General features: G+C 44.7%; 1 protein-coding gene and 1 long non-coding RNA gene across 7 annotated transcripts in view; both read left to right on the forward strand.

Moving 5' to 3' along the window:
• The window catches only part of LOC110349097 (uncharacterized), a 127892-nt gene that overhangs the window by 55970 nt on the left and 54290 nt on the right, over positions 1-17632 (forward strand). The window lies entirely within an intron of this gene.
• Trabd2a (TraB domain containing 2A) overlaps positions 1-17632 on the forward strand; it is a 28855-nt gene that overhangs the window by 4034 nt on the left and 7189 nt on the right. Inside the window, 5 exon segments of the mRNA XM_013072083.3 lie at positions 1561-1707; positions 2824-2992; positions 11770-11887; positions 15726-15790; positions 15793-15976. Of these exon segments, the coding sequence (XP_012927537.2) occupies positions 1561-1707; positions 2824-2992; positions 11770-11887; positions 15726-15790; positions 15793-15976 (683 nt within the window).

The following is a 17632-nucleotide window of genomic DNA, read 5'->3' on the forward strand; positions in this document are numbered from 1 at the left end:
AGAGTAACTGAGGGAGGTTGGAGGGTAGAAAGAGAGGTGCTGGGGATTGAATGTGTCCCCTGTGAAATTTAGCTGCTGCCTAAATTATTATGTGATAGCATAAAGCAGTGGGTCGTTTAGGGAAGGATTAGGCCATGGCAGCTCTTCCCTTGGGAAAGGGTTAAGGCTCTCATGGAAGTGGCTTCACTGTGCCCTGGGCTGGCTCTTCTATTTTCTGCTATGTAAGGACACAGCAAGAAGGCCTTTACCAGACCACATGCTGATGTCTTGATCTTGGACTTTACATGCTTCTATTCCTTATGAATTACCCAGTCTTAGTGTTTTATTTATTTATTTATTTATTTATTTATTTATTTATTTATTTATTTATTTTGGTATGAGAGATTGAGCTCAGGACCTTGCCCTTTCGAGGAAGTGTGGCCAGTCATAGTGTTTTGTTGTGTCAGCACAGATGGACTGAGACAAGATGCATGCACATAGGTGAGTCCATGCTGAAGTAGCCTGTGGAGAGCAAATTACAAAACCTCTTGGTCCCTTTGACAATCAAAATGGGGAGGAGAATGTGTGATAGAAGATCCTAAGCTGGGTTGGGTTCCTTGGTGACTCGAGACCTCTGCTGTGTTGTCTTTGGAGAGTGCTCATGGTCAGCGTGCTCAGGTGGACTGAGCATGTTTGTGTTTCAGCAAAGGAAAGAATATTTCAGCCAAGCAGTGTCCTGCACATGGGATACCTGAGCAGCAGGTGCAAAAGCAGCTGTCGGAGATTACATGTCTGCATCTGTACTGGGGCGAACTAGAAAGTGCCACAGGATCTAAAGTGTTTCTGGGAGCCTCATGGAGGTGGCAGTCCCAATCCCCATCTGATGTCACAATCACCTCTCTCTCACCTGCTCTCCAGTGCCAGGAAGAATTCCCAGCTCAGAAAAATTCCTCGAATCTAGATTGTCCTCATAAATGAACATTTGTCTTGTGATATGTACTTCAAGTAAATTTGGAAACCTCACATACTCTTTTCCTGCTCAGAAAAAATCACACTGCATACTAGTGTGTCAAAGACTCAGAAGTTCCTTAAGTATAATCCCTTTGTTCCCAAATTGCTTTTCCTTAATATCCCATAGCTCTAATGACTCCATCAGCTGGCATTGCTGCACTGAGAACTTGGAAAGCCCTGTTGTATCTGTCGGCTCCAGGCCTTTCTGTAGTTGGAACCCAGTGGTGTGTGGGTCTGTTTGTGTGTCCCCAGGACCCTCTCTGCCCCACCTCCTGCCTTCTTCAGCCCTTCATTCCTCACATGCCAGCTCTCAGGTCTCCTCAGCCCTTGGTCATTCTTAGGAAGAGTTCCAGTCTGTCTGTGTCCCTCTTAGGGCAGTTCCCCAAGTGGCATCTGTTTGGGCTGATTTGGGCAGGACTGTCCTTTTCTCTGGACCATCCAGGATTCACAGTCCCCCTTGTTCTTAGCAGCAGTGTCCTTACCTAATGAGGACAGAGGTGAGGCTATAAGCAAACGGTTGCCTTGCCAGTGAACTCAAAAGGGACCTGTGTTTTCTCCCTTCTCTCTTAGGTCTTCTTTGGTTTGAACCAGACCCTCTTGCAGCAGGAGAGCCTGCGAGTGGGCAGGCTTCAGATCCCTTATGTCACAGAGGATCTCATCAAACACTCTAACTGTGGGGACCTCAGCTCTGTCATCTTCAGCCATGACAGCTCCCAGGTGAGGGGCCTTGCCCTCTGTGGAGCCCATGAACAAAGACATGACCCACTGACACCTAGATGTCCTGTGTACAAAGGACTGGGGGCAGGCAGGCTCTAAAAATAAAATTGGGCAGTTTTAGATGTCACTGAACGAGATGCCACCTCTAAAGAGGCATTCTTTAGGAAGCTTTTAAGAGCAGAGAGGGCACGGATCAGGGTTAATCCAGGTCCCAGTTCAAAGATGAAGCTTCAGAGGAATCAGCAACAGGCAGCTGTCAGGGATGGGGAGAGATTCATGTCTGATGGCCTCCTAGCTGACTTAGTTGACACTTTGGAGAAATGATGGAGCAAAACTTTGCAGCTTTCAGTGGCTTCTAGGAATCTGTGATGACACCGCAACTGTTCATGTTTGTGGTAGATTTACAGGGGTGGCACATAAGTGTGGGAAGACTGCCAGCATTTGCAGACAGGGATAATTCCATCCCACAGCATTGCAGGATGAGGGATTGCTGAGCCACAGCATCAGTGTGTACCCAGGACAGGCTTTTCCTGTGGGCCATCAAGGGGAAGCATGTGGCTGCAGTCTCCCAATAGGAGGGAGGTGGGACAGATACTTGTTATGCTTCTATCAGCAATCTTCCCATGGGACAAGCCCTGGAATCCTTGCCCCACAACTAGGATCATGTGGAAGCAGCAAGTGGCAGCCCAGCTTCTGAGAGAGGGCAGTGTTTTGTCTCCCTCTCCAGGACCAGTGTCCTCATGTACAAGGATGCTGTGGAGGACAGATGGGAGCCCACAAAGACATAGCTATATAAACATGCGGCACCAATCAGAATGGAAGTACTACTTTAAGTAGCCTAAGAGTTCTTTCAGTGCACGTCAGTTAATATATATATATATATATATATATATATATATGCACACATACACACATGTATATGTGTATATATATATTTTACTTTGGTTACAGACCATGAGATTATAGTTGACAACATGGCAGACAGGAGACTGAGAATGCTGTGTTCCTTCTCTTCTCTTGACAGTGTCTTGCCATCCTGGCCATGGAATTTGATGCTCAGATGAAGCAGCTTTGTTAATAACTGGTTACCTCTGTTTTCATTTTCTCTTGGTGGAGGTCTCCAATTTCATTAATGCCACCCTTCTGCCCCAGGAGCACATCACGACCCAGGAGATTTACAGCTATGTCTGGCGTGAGCTCATCTACAAGTGCAGTGAGAGGAGGGGGCATCTAGTCAAGGGGCTGTTGGAGGAGTTCCCGGACAAGGGCTTCTTCTTTGAGTTTTGTTTTCTTTTTTATTTTTTTGGTACCAGGGATCAAACTTGGGACCTTGCGCTTGCGCGGCAGGCACAGGAACCACTGAACTAAATCCCTAGCCCCTTCTTTGTCTTTGGAACTAGTGAGTGTAGACTCAGAGTAGACTCTGGGGTCTGCTGCTTCTCCTGTCAATGTCCAGGGATGAGGAGAGTGGCACTCTCTTTGGCTTATTGTCCTTGTAGCAGAGCTCCCACTGGTGCCCTAGTGGAAATGTTACTGGGTGGCCTGATGCATGTGACCTCACCCATCCCTTTCTACCCAGGGCTTAAGTGGGGAAGGTGTTTTTCTGTCTTGTGCTTAATCCCAAATTCTTTCTGGCACCTTTTAGTTCTTCAACTTTCACTAAAGTTTGTCTCTCCTCTCTTCCCCATGAGCCTCCTGAGTGTAAGGCCTCGTGCTGGTGAAGTAGCCACTGATAACAGCAGCATACACGGAGATAGGGGAAAGTTATTTCCTTTTGTGGACTTTTCAAAATAAATTCTCTTCTTCCCTCAAGTGATTCTAACCCAGAATTCAGGACAGAGAAGCCAGAGGCAGGGTTTTGTTCTGTTAGATTCTTTCATTAGCTTCCCATAGTAGTCAGTTCCCTGTTGCTGTCACAGATAACTGAGATAAATCAGCCTAAAAGGAGGAAAGATTTATTTTGGTTCAGAGTATTTAGTCCATGCACACTTGCCCTGTTGCTTTTGGGCCTGTGCTGAGGGCAGCACATCTTGGCAGGAGCCCATGGCAGAGGAAACTGCTTACTTCATGGCAGCTGGGAGGAAGAGTAAGGAGGAAAAGTCCTTTACCCTCATATCTATTTACCAGCAGCCTCCAGTGACCTGACTTCCTTCCACAGGCCCCACCCCTTAAAGGTTCCACCATCTCCCAATATTGCCATGAGATTGTTATTGGGGATGAAATCTTTTGGCATGGAAATGATAGAAACCAAATGGAGCCAAATGTCAGGAACACACACAGGCAATGCTTCACCTGTACTTTAGCTCGAGCTCCCTGACTTCAGCTGGAGCTGAAAGGAGGCAGTACTGATTAAGAGACAGATCAGACTAAACAAAGGGAAAGGCAAGTTTTTATTGATTTGCTGCAGCGGGCTAAAGTTTTCCATTGGCCAGGGACTTGATTTCAAAAGGATGTTTGCCTTCGTGCATATTTTGGGCCACGGCCACTGGGTAGTCTCAATCAACTTGTCCTAGGAATTGACTTATGGCTGGTGCCATCATCCTGGGGAGACACCTGACCTTGTGGTTCAGTCTAGGCCTTCAGACAGTGCTAAAGGACTTTAGGTGCTTGGGCTGCCAACTTTATTGGGCAACTAACATATCTAAATGCAGAGCTGAGTCTGACTCAAAGTTAAGGCAGCAAAGGGGACTTGTGCAATATGAAGACAAAAGCCAAGCCTTTTATCCTATTCACCTGTCAAGACATATGTAAGCTCAAATAAAGAGTTACTGTTTTGGCACCTGGAAAGTGCCGCCTGGACTGTTACCATAGCCCACATGCTGGAGGTGTTATCTACAGGCTCAAGTGAAGAGTCAGTGTTTCCAGCAGAAGTGGCCTTCAGGGCCCTGGAAGGAAACCTAGACAACTGTTATAACAAGCCACATGATGGAGGTGTTATCTGTATATTAGTGGGAAACTAGGGCCAGGGATTTAGCTCAGTGGTTCTGCTGCCTGCCTCACAAGTGCAAGGACCCAAGTTTGATCCCTGGTACCAAAAAAATAAAAAAATAAAAATATTAGTGGGAAACTAATGATGTATTGCTCTGCTGTGTGATCTCTAAAATTAATGATCTTTAAGTCAACTAACAGCAAGTTTAGCTATAGACTTCATTTAGGTTTTGGCCTTGGTAACAATTCTATCTTCTGTGCAAACATTCTACTTTTGTGGTTTTTATCAAGGTCTCATGATGGGGCTGTTGAAATAACACAAGGGCAGAGAAGCAGTATGCCACACTACAAAGGGTAAGAGTTTATTGTACACAGGGATCTCACCGGGGTTGTCCCTAAAGGCTAGGGACCAATGCTTTAGCTCCTGGGTCTTTGGGGAACATTTAAAATCTAAACCATAGCACTTCATTAACTTGGACAAATCACCTTCCTTAGTTTCTATACCAGTAAAATGGGGAATTGGAGAGAAGCCCTTTTAGATGGCAGAGTGAAGGCCTCCAAAAGCCTGCTTACTCCATTAAAGCAATGAGAATACTGGAAAAAATGGTTAAAATAAACTTTTATGGAGAGACATTAACTAAAGGCCTACAACAGTCTTAGGTGTGCTTATTTAAGAAAATTAGAGCTTCATGGTATTTAACTTGTTCTATTGTCATCCTCCTTGTTCCAGCTTCACTAGTCTTGAAAACCAACAGCCTTGGAGTGATAGTAGCTGTGATGATGAGTTGCCTAACAGTTACTGGAGGATATAATGTGTTTGGAGCTCCCCTGAAGCTCCATCCTTAAGGAACTGTCACCACTTCACTTATGTCATGGCTCCCTGAAAGTTCCATTCCAAGCTTATCTTCACTTGACCTGAGTCAGAGCTCACTGTGTATGAAGAGCCCTATTCCTTTGGTGTTGGTTGGAAGTGATCAGTGGCAGTTGTTTAACATCATGGCAGCTATGACAGCAATGTCACTTGGGAATTACAAGGGGCTGACCAAAATTTAAAAGGAAGGTGCACATGAGATGCCTCATGGGGGTTTTGGAAAGCTCTAACATTTTCCTGGGAATCTCAAAGGTCATGGCCATTACAAGGGCTGTGCGTATGCCCAGGAAAGACATGAGAAGGTCCCAGTCTCTCACTTCTAGCTGATGCTGAGGCTCTCTATTCAAGTACGAGAAGGAAAGCTAAGGCAGGGCTGTAAACTTCCTGGTGGAGCACCGAAGGCATTTCTCAAGCTCATAGAGACCCTCTGCAAAGGCTGGCACTCTTACTGGTTTAAAGTGTTTAAGAAAGAAAATCTCAGTGCAGTCATTATGGGGCTCTTTGGCTAACTGAGCAGAGACACCAGTGACTACACACAAAGAGAACTCATCCTGGAAAGTCACCAAACAGCAGCAACAGCAACATAACGATAGACAATAGCAGTGCACTCTGGGAGGGGTTATCTTCATCGCAGCTATGATTTGTGTGCATAGAGTTGTTCATCTTATTCCTTTATTACCCTTTTACCCTCTCTAAGACCAGAAGTTGTGGCTCCTCTTTTATTTCTGGTATTGGCAATTTGTGTCTTCCCTCTTTTCCCATGGTTAGCCTAGGAGGAAGTTTATCAGTTACATCGATCTTTTTAAAGAAGAAGCTTTTGTTTTAATGACTTGATGGTTTCAGTTTCATGATTTCTACTTTAATTTTTGATATTTCATTTCTTTCTGCTTAATTTAGCCTTACATTGCTTTTCTTTCTCTAGTTTTCTTAGTTATAAGCTTAGATATTGATTTTAGATCTTTCTTTTCTAATAGGTACATTTCATGTGTGAACTTTCCCTTAAGCACTGTTCTTGCTGAATTCCACAAAGTTTGATTTCTTATTTATTTATTTATTTATTTATTTACTTGGGGCATATTGGAGGATCAAACTCAGGGCCTCCTGCATTCTAAGCATGCACTCTACCACTAAGCTACATTCCCCAGCCTTTTCAATTTCCTTCAGTTCAATTATTCTCTAAAATTTCTCTTGAAACTTCTTCTTTGACCCATGTGTTATTTGGAAATGTGCTTTTAATTGTCACATATTTTAGGGAGTTTTTGGCCATCTTTGGATTATTGATTCCTGTTTCAGTTCAATTGTCTGAGAGCATACTTCATATGATTTCTATTCCTTAACTATGTCAAGATGTGTTTTATGATCCAGAATGCAGTCTACCTTTGTGAATGTTCCATGTGAGTAGAACAGAATGTGTGTCCTGCTGGATGAAGTATTGGATGCAGTATTTTATAAATGTGAGATCATTTTGTTTGATGATGCATTTTGGCTCAAATATATTCTTTTTTTTTTTTTTTTGGTACTGATGATTGAACTTGGGACCTTACACTTGCGAGGCAGGTGGTGGAACCACTGAGTTAAATCCCTGGCCCTGGCTCAAATATATTCTGTATCTGATCATTCTAGAATCTCTATCATGTCTGAGCCTAGATTTAATGCTTGCTTTGTTTCTTCAGATTGTTACTTTTATTTTTTACATCTGACATTTTATTTTTATTTCAGTGTAATACAAATAGATATTAATAAAGAAAAAAAATTTTTTTTCTGGTACCTGGGATCAAAATCAGGATCTTGTGCTTGCAAGACAGGTGTGGTGCCACTGAGCTAAATCCCCAGACCATGAAAATATTTTTTAAAAATAGTCTTCTTCTAGGAAAAAATAAAGCAAAATTTCATAACAAATTAAAGAATAATATTAGTTAATACACTGTGTACCAGAATCTTAAAAGAATGGCCAAAATGTTAGAATACAAGTCATAGACAAAAAAGACTCTTACAAAAAACAAAAAAATAGGTAATAGCACAAAACTTTCTTTTCAATGAACTATGAAACAAATTAGTGTATATATTGAAATATCTTTGAAACCACTGAATATATAATTTGCGGAATTATTAGAACTTCTCCCTACTTCCTGTTTCTCTATCTTCTTTTTTTCATGTTTTCTTTAACATTTAATAGAAATTATGTACAATAAATTTTTGCTGTGTTTTATATAAGATAGCCACTGCAGAAATTTACATAGATTAGAAGGAAGACAGATGGTTATAGAGGGCCCAGTCCTGTGGGATATTTTCTCAGAGCATGAAAGTCAAGAGTTCAGCTTGGGAAAAGGGTTCAGACTGCCAGATTAAGTGGATGTTAAAAAAAAGCTAAAATGCAGGCCTTTGGGTAGATAACCAGACTCTGGGATCACTGATATTTCAAAGGCACCATTCTTAAACACAGCCCCCATCTAGTCATCTTTGTGGATTCTTCCCCGTGACTTAGGAAATGCCATTCCAAAGATGTCTTTCCCATTAGGCAAAGTCTCAAACATTCATTCAGTCCCAGACATAGGAATGACCTCTCCTCCTTGCCCAGAATAGGAAGAAACCCACAACTTTTGAACATTACTGATCCAGTCTCCCAATTTTAGTCCTTATTTACACTTTCCATTTCTCACACCAGAGAAACAATGTGGCACTCAAATGTGTGTCAATTTATTTCACTTAACAGTGTAGTCTCAAGGTACATCCATGTAGCTATAAATGTCTGAAGCTCATCCTTTATGGCAGAGTAGTATTCCATTGTATTTGAAAAAACACATCTTCATCCATCTTTATCTTTGTCGGTTGATGGGCATTTGGGCTGTTTCAGACTGTTATTTTTCTTGACTTTCAGCAGGCCTTGTAAGTTTTTATTGAAAGCTAGAAATGATATCTCTGGCACTGGGAACTGAAGTAAACAGAGCCGTGCACCACACAGGGACATTTTACTCAATGACAAACTATGTACACAATGGTGGTCCCATAAGATGGGACACTCTGTCATGTACTACCTTATAGGCATCATAATGAAATTACCTAAGGACTCATTTCTCAGAATATTTTCCTGTCATAAATTGATACAAGACTATTTATAGTGTACAGTTTTATGTTAATTTGGCTCAGTTGGGCCTTGTTTTGCTATGGTCTGATTGTCTCCCAAAATACCTGTGTGGAAACTTTTAATCTCCATTATGGTAGTATTAAGAGGTGGGGCCTTTTTATAAGTGATTAAGCTATGAGGAGTCAATCTTCATGAGTAGATTGGTGCCTTATGGCCCAGAGAGTGAGTGCTAGCTTAGGTCCTGTTTTTGCCCTTCTGACTTCCACCACGAGAGAAGACAGCATTCACCTCTTTTGCCCTGTGAGAAGGCAGCAGGAAGGCCCTTGCCAGACCCTGGATGCCTAGCCATGATCTTGGACCTTCCTACCTCCAGAACTGTGAGAAATAGATCCCTATTGATTATAAATTACCCAGTTTGTGGTAGTTCATTTTAGTGTACAACCATTACAGGCTTGTTTGCTATAACTCTAGGTGAAAGGTGGATAGTAACAAGTTTAGTCAAAGATGTGGAGAAATAAGCACCTTGTTACATTGCTGTGTGGAATGGAAAGTGGGGCAGCCGTGTTGAAAAGCTGTTGGGCAGTTTTCTAAATTAAATATAGAGCTACTGTTTGACTCAGGATTTTGATTCTCAGATAGACACCCAGGAAAATGGAAAACATACCTGAATACAAACTCAAACACAAATGTTCCTAGCAGTGTTATGCATTATAGCCTCAGCGTCCATCAACTGACAAATGGATAAATAAAAGATAGTCTGTCCACACAGTGGATAATATTAGGCCATACAAAGCCAACAAGTACTGATGAATGTTATGACACGGATACACTTAGAAAACATTGTCCTAAGTGGAAAAAGCCAACTGGAAATTCCACATATTGAATGAGAATATGCATATAAAATATTCCAAACAAGCAAATCTTTAGAGACAGAAAGTACATTAGTAGTTGAAGGCAGCGGGAAGGAGCAGTAGGGAATGATTGCTAATGGGTACAGTTTCCTTTTTGGGAGTGATGAAAATGTTTTGAAATAACAATGATGATTATACAACTTTTAATATACTAAAAATCAGTGACTTGTACACTTTAAAAAGATGAATTTTATTTTCTGTGAGTTAGATTTAAATAAAAGCTGTTGTTTAACAAAGAGGACCTTGGCTTCTACATCTTACTCATTGAAGAGTTTCACCACAAACCCGCAGCTTCTGCCTCCCGCAGCACCTGGGCCGAGTAGTCTCCCCCTTGGTTTGTCTCATGTGCGTGTCTGCATTGTGCTCTGTATGTGTCATTGCGCTGTGCTCATGTCTAGCCTGTCTCCCCCAAAGGCTTTCTCTGACAAAGTGGTCAGCTGAGGCCTTGCCTGCAAGGGACCCTGACCATGGCTGGTGGGAACTTTAGGTAACGGAGCTGGTGCTTTGTCCCAGTGTCCCATCCTGGTCTGCATGGGTGAAAGGGACATGGGTGCCTGACATGTGGGAGATGCTGGGGCCAAGGGGGCCAGTCTCAGACTCTGCCTTCCCTGCCTCCTCAGTTGTTCTCTCGAAAGCTCCCCTATGTACAGTGTCACATACTGAGGTACTGGGTGGAGGGGAAATGTTCTGCTGGTGGAGGCTGGGCTGCATAGTTTGATCTGAGCTGTTCGGAGAGCAGGCCCTTGGGATGTGATTGTGCTTGGCAGATGGCAGGGTGACATGTGACACCTGGGCTTTCCTGATCCTAAGGGGACAATTTATTGTGCTGCTGTAGTCCTGGTAGAAGTCTCACAGCCCTGGGAACCCTGGTGTCAGCCGGACTCAGGATGGCTCCTTCTAGGGTCACGTTACTTTCCTGGGGCTTCTTTCCTCTTGTGCCTTATAAGGTAGATTTGAGCAAAGGGAACAACTGTTCAAACCTTTACCCTTGGCAGTTTGGAATTTAAAAAAAATTGTGTGGTTGGTAAATGTTAATCCCAAAATGAGGATAACCAACAACTGAAAGCTCGGAGCTTCAAAATGAAACAGCAACTTTTTTCATGGGGGTCGGGAGACAAAGTGAGGAGATGGGAAATGGAGCTCACTTTTGGAGTAGGAGAGAAACTGAAGCCAGAGGTGCTCTGTGGGAACTGTATCCACTTGTCCTCAATGCCCTCCCCTTATTCTTGAATAAATAAATACCCTGCTATGAGTGGTGAAAGACAGGACTATTTTTCTTACTTAGCTGTCCATCTTAAATCAGCTCATGCTGACTTTTGGGCTTCTGGCTTGCCAGGGGTTACCTTGCTGGTGGCCTTAGCCTCCTACTCCCTCCCCTCTAGGTCACAGCTGTGCCCCCGGACTGGCATCTGTTTCTGGTTAGAATCGTGTCTGTGGTGCAGAGAGGAGAGGGCTGGATGGAAGGGACTGGTTTTGCCAAGCTTCTCCACTCAGGGTGGGGACTCTTGTTCCTCTCAAGGGAAGCTTTTTTTTTTGGTACGGGAGATTGAACTCGGGTCCTTGCTCTTGCGAGGCAGGCGACAGAACCACTGAGCTAAATCCTTGGCCCTCAAGGCAAGGTCTTGAGTGAGAGGTGGGCCTGGGACACAGTGGTTGCTAAGAAACACCAGGCGGAGAGCCATGAATCCTTCACGAGTCCTGACCTGTGGACACTCCCTTCTGTGCATAGTGAAACCAGGGGCCAAGTTCTCTGCGCTCCTTCTGGTGGCCTCCCTGCTATTTGTGGTGCTACTGCAGGCTCCTGGGGTCCCTGTTTGTGGCACCTGAGATGACAGTGGGCTTGTCCTCTAGAGACCTGGAGGAAGGGCAGATCTCACACCAGGGGCTGAGCTTTTCCTAGAAAGCAATGATGAGCACTAGCTGCTCCCTCAGTCTTCCTGAGAGCACACCTGCATTCCTCCTCATATTTGGGAACTCCCTTATTCTCCCCAGAGTGGCCCCCATCCTTTAGGATCCTGCTCGCATGTCATGTCTGCTGGGTTGGGATTTGATGTCTAGGCACCCTCTTCCCTTGGCTGTGTGGCTCCAGGCATCTCAGTGCACTGTTCTGATCTTCAGTGTCCTCATCTCCGAAATCCTGCTTATCCTGCCCTGCCTGGCTTGATTCCAGCAGCTCTCTAGAGCTGTACTGGGCTGGGAAGATGGGAAGGGGTGGTCTGGGGAATTTCTTGTTCTGGGCCTGGGTTTTGTGGTCCTGAGAGCTGCAGCCTTTCTGCTTGTTTTGCTTACTGCAGGTCACTTTATGGGCAACCACACAGTGCTGGATGTGTTGCTGTGCAAAGGCTATGAGGTGGAACATACCTCCGCTGGACGACCCATCAGCAAGTAACCTTCCTGTTTCTGCCCTACTGGGGATCTGTGAGGGGAGTGAGACCCCCTACAGGGCTGCCCGGGTGCCAGGGTGGCTCCAGGGGCCTGGGAGAACTGGTCACTGGACAAACCCTCAGCTGGAGCTGGTGTGGCCGGGGCTGTGTCAGGCAGGGTGGCTGGGGGCCTCTTTCTCAGCAGTGTTTATGGAGGAAAGAACAGTGCAGGGAAGGTTGCCTGGGTCCTGGGGGTACCTGGGGGCCCCGGGAAGGGTCTTTAGGCTTAAATACTCAGTTTCCTTTGACCTAAGCATTTCAGAAGTTTTGGGGTGGTGGAATGGTGAATCAGGCCATAACTGGTGAAAAAGAGGAGCTGGAAGTTCGAGGAGTGCTTGCCTGGCATCTTTTGGGGCAAGAAGTAAAACTCCTTCTCTTTCTCTGAGCTGTTTCCTCCTCCCAAGGACTGTGTCTGTGTTCATCTCTGTCTCCCCTGCCCTCTCAGTACTGGGAATTGAGCCCAGGGTTTTCACACTGAGCCACATTCCTAGCCCTTTTATTTATTTACTTTTTATTTTGACTCCTCTCACTAAGTCACTGAGCTGCCCAGGTTGGGCTCAAACTTGCTATCCTCTTGCCTCAGTCTCCCAGAGTGCCGGGACTGCAGGCTGCGCCGTCACACATAGCTTGGGTCTCATTTTTATGCAGAACCATCGCCTGCCCCTGTGGGGCCCTCTGTAGAGAACTCAGGAGGCCCAAATTCCCCTCCTCAGCAGGGCCCCATGCTGGCCTCCCAGCTGCACTTCCACCCTGTGCCCAGGTCCAGTGGGCAGAGTGGTCTTTCCCTCCTGCTTGTGTTGATCATCTTGGGCTGCTTGCAAAATGCCACAGACTGGGTGGTTTAAACTATGCCTGGAGGCTGTGGACAAGGTGAAGGTGTCTACAGGTTTGTTTTTTTCTGAGGCTTCTCTCCTTGGCTTGCAGGCAGCATCTTTTCTCTCTTTGAATGGTTTTTTCTACATGAAAATGGAGAAAATGGCCTTGCTCTCTCTTCCTCTTCTCATAAGATATTAGTCACACTGGATCGGGCACTATCCTAGTGGCCTCATTTTAACTGACACATCTCTTTAAAGGCTCTGCTTCCAAATAGTCACGTTGTGAAGTAGTAGGCAATGGGGCTTCAATATATGAATAGGGGGTTGGCACACTTCAGCCCTTAATGCCCTCTCCGTTCCTCTCACCCCTGCTCCTAGATTGGTGGTCACTAGCACCCTCTCCTGGCAGAGCCTCCACAATGGTGAGAGTAGTCTGTCTACCTTTCTGATAGAAGGGCCGTCATGCTGTGTGCCCCATGGCGGCCCATCTCTAGGTGCCCTCCCCAGAAGGCTCACCTCCACCTCACATCATCTCCCGCCAACTCCTCTCCTTTCCCTCACTGCAGTCAGCCTGGAAATGTGCTTTTCCTGAGCCAGTCTTCCCAGGAGCCAGGATTCTCCCAGCTTTCCTCTGCCAGGGATTATGTTGGGCTTTGGCGACAATAACCCATAGATGAAATTCACATCCCAGTCGCCTCTCCAGATGTCTCTTACTATAGTCAAGCTGATGGTCAAGACTAACAGTAATCTGGAATACAAGCTCAAGCTAGCCCAGAAGTCTTGGGATGGATCGGCTTTTGTTCTACAGCTGGAATTTTCTGTTCCTGGCAGAAAAGTGGCCACTCCTAATGCTTCAGGGACCCTTAAAGAATCCAAGCTAGAGTACGTGTATAGATACCGTCCTAGAGATTACAGGGACACTAACCTATAATTCTCTATGTTTTTATAATGAGATTGGATTAGCTTTATGTCATGACAAAAATCTTGACAATGAATGTTATTTAAAAATGGCACTGAAGCAGGGAATTTACCTTAGTGGTTCTGCTGCCTGCCTTACAAGCATAAGATCATGAGTTTAATCCCCAGTACTAAAAAAAAGGCACTGAATACTTGTTGGGACCTCAGGAAAGTCCGTTTAATTTCTTGCTCTTCATTTTTCTCAATTATAAAGTGGTCGTTATGATTCCTCATCACCCCTGAGCTCATAAATAAAAGGAAAAAACCCAGGAAGAGTGAAGCTAATTTGTTCTTAGTCTTTCCCTCCACTACTATAGAGGAGAGGGTCATTAACTTGGTCTTCAAGCCTTGGCCTTGACTTTTTTTAAATAAATGGCTTGAAGTCTTCTGTCTGTTGTGAGTTGAAAAGAAAGCTGTGATTTGTCCCACTGCAGAGATCCACTGCTTCATAGAGCACAGCTCTAGTGAGTTCAAGGCTATGCTCTTTGCTAAGTCAGAGCAACAGGCTTTTCTTGAGTGCTTACTGTGTACTAGGGCCTGTTTGGGGTATATGGAGGCCAAGGATGTCAAGATGTAGTCTGTGCTTGAGCACAGGGCCTGGGCATGGGTGTTGTCTGATCATTTCCCCCTGAATCTTCTATGAGGCCACCTGAATCTTGGGGAGCCTTAGGTAGGGTACCCTCCTTCTGGGGGCCCCAGTTTCTTTGTTGGAGTGATGAAGGGGTTTATCTAAGTGCTGTTACAGTTATGTGCTAGGCATTATGCTGGGCTCTGGAGACGGTAGTGAGTGTAGTAGCTCTTGTACTCCAGAAACCTTCTAGCTGTGACTTTATGTTTCTGGGGTCCTCAGCTTCAGGTTCAGAGTAGGGGTATTTTATTTTTCCTTTACCTCTTGAGGATTCCATTCTTTTATACAGTTGCTTATCCTAGGTCTTTCTCCTTTTTGCTTTTTTTTTATCTCTCTTCTCTTCCTCACATAGGACCATTATAGTAACTGACTTGTCAGGTTCTGTCCGGTTGTAGTTCAGAACTGTGGTTGGCTTCTGGCAGGCAGATGATTGAACAAGGCCGAATCAGAGTAACAGTTCTTACATATGTTGGTTGCCTGCACCGAACTGGAGCAGGAAAGTCCCAAACATGGCAGGCACATCCACTGCTTCCTCAGGCAGATGATGAGTTTCAAGGCCCTCACTGCCCGCAGAGGAGGCAATGAGACTGACCCCTAGTGGCTGAATTCTTCTCTTACTGTACCCTTCCTCTCCACACCAAACCCTTGACAAAACCTCTATTGTAGAAACTTCTTTTTTCACTGAAAGAGTCACAGTTAGGGAGACCTAGAAGCAAATTTGAGTTTCTCATAATTTGTGAAAACATGTTCCCTTTGGGAAGGATGTTTTAAGGGCAGGCCTGGGGTGAGGTGGTTAAAAGCCAGTCCTGTGAAGACTTCACCTGGGGATGGAGGGGCTGCCAACACCAGAGAGACTCTTTCTGAATAGAGTCCTCAAAGGGTACAGAAGGAGTATCACAGTTAAGGTCCACTTAAAAATTTTTTTCAGGGCCAGGGATTTAGCTCAGTGGTTTTGCTGCCTGCCTCGCAAGCACAAGGACCCCAGTTCGATCCCCGGTACCAAAAAACAAAACAAAAAACCCAAAATTTTTTCAAAGCAAATGACATCTAAACATTCCTCACTTTTCTTTAAATGTTATAATCTTCAGTGACTTTGTAGACGGTGCTGACCTTTCATTGGGAAAGTGCAATAATTATATGCAGTTTAAAAATAATCTTAGATCTTTATCCCCAAAGCTAGGGGATTTGGAGAGAATGCAGTGAGGATATGTGAGGGAGAAACAGGCGTGAAAGTGATCAATTCCGAAGTGGCTTTGAGAACCAGGTAACTATTGTCCTCCTTGGCAGGCTCGCACTTTCGGGTTATCTGGCTCTCTTAAAGTTGTGGGCTGTAAGAGCTGGGAGGGAGTAATGTTGTGTGATGCTCCCCAAATGCTTCCACTGTCCACTCCTGCTAACAGAGAGAGGAGTGAAAGGCCCTTTTCCCAACACACCTCATCCCCCATCTTTGACCCGGAAGTGTCGGTCCAGAAGCCTTGGCACCAGAATCTGTGTCTGTGGTGCCCTCCCAGCTGCCTCGCCAGGTGTCCTTGCCTAGAAGTGCCAACCTACTGGGTAGGGAGGAGCAGAAGTTCCGGAAGAAGCTGAGGTGCCTGCATCAGAGGTAGTGTCTCAGGCAGTTCAGTGACTTGTGGGTCCACCTGGAGGAGAGGTGAAGCACTTGGGCAGAGCCAGGCCTGTTTTTTTTGGGGTGGGGTGGGGTGGGTACTGGGGATTGAACTTGGGACCTTGCGCTTGCAAGGCAGGTGGCAGAACCACTGAGCTAAATCCCCGGCCCAAAAGCTAAATGTTTATACTGATTAAAGAACAAATGTGGGAATGTGGACAGATCTCTTAAAAATAGAATGAGGTAGAATTGAAGGTTGCAAAGAACTTTGTTTTCCACTGAAGATGTGGGAGAATTTAATAGCTTTTCAGAACTCTGTAGGAATGGATGTATTTACTGGAAGATGGGGAACCACAGAATTTGTGCTCTCAAAGAGGAAGAGGGGGTGGATAAGGAACTTATGGCAGAGCCTGGGTCTACAGGGCTCAAGTCTACTGGAGGAGCTATACCAGAGAGGCTGGGATCTAGGATTCAATTAAATACAATCTAAGTTTATTGAGTTCGTCCTATGTGTCTGCTGTGATGTTGCATACTGTGTCTGTGGGATGAGTCAGAAAGACATTGGCCCTACCTTCATGAAGCTCAGTTGGTGAGGAAGTCAGATTTTGACTAGTTAATCTGTAAGAGAAGTGTAGGTGCTATGGGTATGTGTGTTCTTGTATTGTGTATCTGTGGGTTAGAGGTTATGACTGGGGTCAACAAGAGCCTCCTTGAGGAAGCATCCTTTTGGCTGATACTACCTAGAAGACAGACAGAATACAGCCTGATGAATAGAGCTTTGTGAGCTGGATCAGTAAATGCAGAGATTCAGTTTCTGCATAGGTGCTTAACAGATGGCAAATGAACAACCGAAGAGGGAAGAGGAGGAGCTGGCAGCACAGGGCACAGCGTGCACGCCTGATGGGGAGGGAATGATTATGTTAAAACAACCAGGATAAAGCAATTCTGGCTGGAGGCTGGGAAGTGAAGCAATAGTAGGGCAAGATGGTCTAGAGAGGTAAACAGAGAGAGCAGTGACTGAGAGCTTTATGCTTAGGAAAGTAGGGAGCCATTGAAAGCATTGAAGCAGAACTCCCATGTGCTTTGCATTTTTATTTCAGGTTTTATTTTTTTTTGGTACCAGGGATCGAACTCAGATCCTTTCACTTGCGAGGTGGGCGGCAGAACCACTGAGCTAAAATCCCTGGCTGCTTTGCATTTTTTTTATTAGTTCTTTTATTGGTACATTTTAGGTATACAATTTATTTACGTTTATCATTGGGTGTTTGTACCTGAACATGATGTATCTTGGTTCTTATTTTTTTTTCCCCATTACCTGGCACCCTTCACCTCCTCCGCCCTTCCCTATTTACATAGATTTCATTTCCATTTCTTTTTCTTTCCTCATAGTTTTTCCTTTCCCTCTTTTCCTTTCCCCTTCCCATCCCTTCACTCCTTCATCTTTGGACCTTTTTTCCTATTTCAAAGGATCAATTATTCATTTTAATTATTTTAACCCTTGTTTACACTATCAGTCTCTCACACTAGTGAAACTATTCGGTGTTTACACATGTGTGTCCTATTTATTTCACTTAAGAGTATGGCCTCGATATGCATCCATTTAGCTATAAATGACTCTAGTTTTTTGTTCTTTATGGCTGAGTAGTACTCCATTTTATAAAAAACCCACATTTTCTTTATCCAGTTTCCAGTTGATGGGCA

This window comes from Heterocephalus glaber, unplaced genomic scaffold, assembly GCF_053883595.1.
Source record: "Heterocephalus glaber isolate CG9 unplaced genomic scaffold, H.glaber_assembly_v1.0 deba00000470, whole genome shotgun sequence".
Lineage (NCBI taxonomy): Eukaryota > Metazoa > Chordata > Mammalia > Rodentia > Bathyergidae > Heterocephalus > Heterocephalus glaber.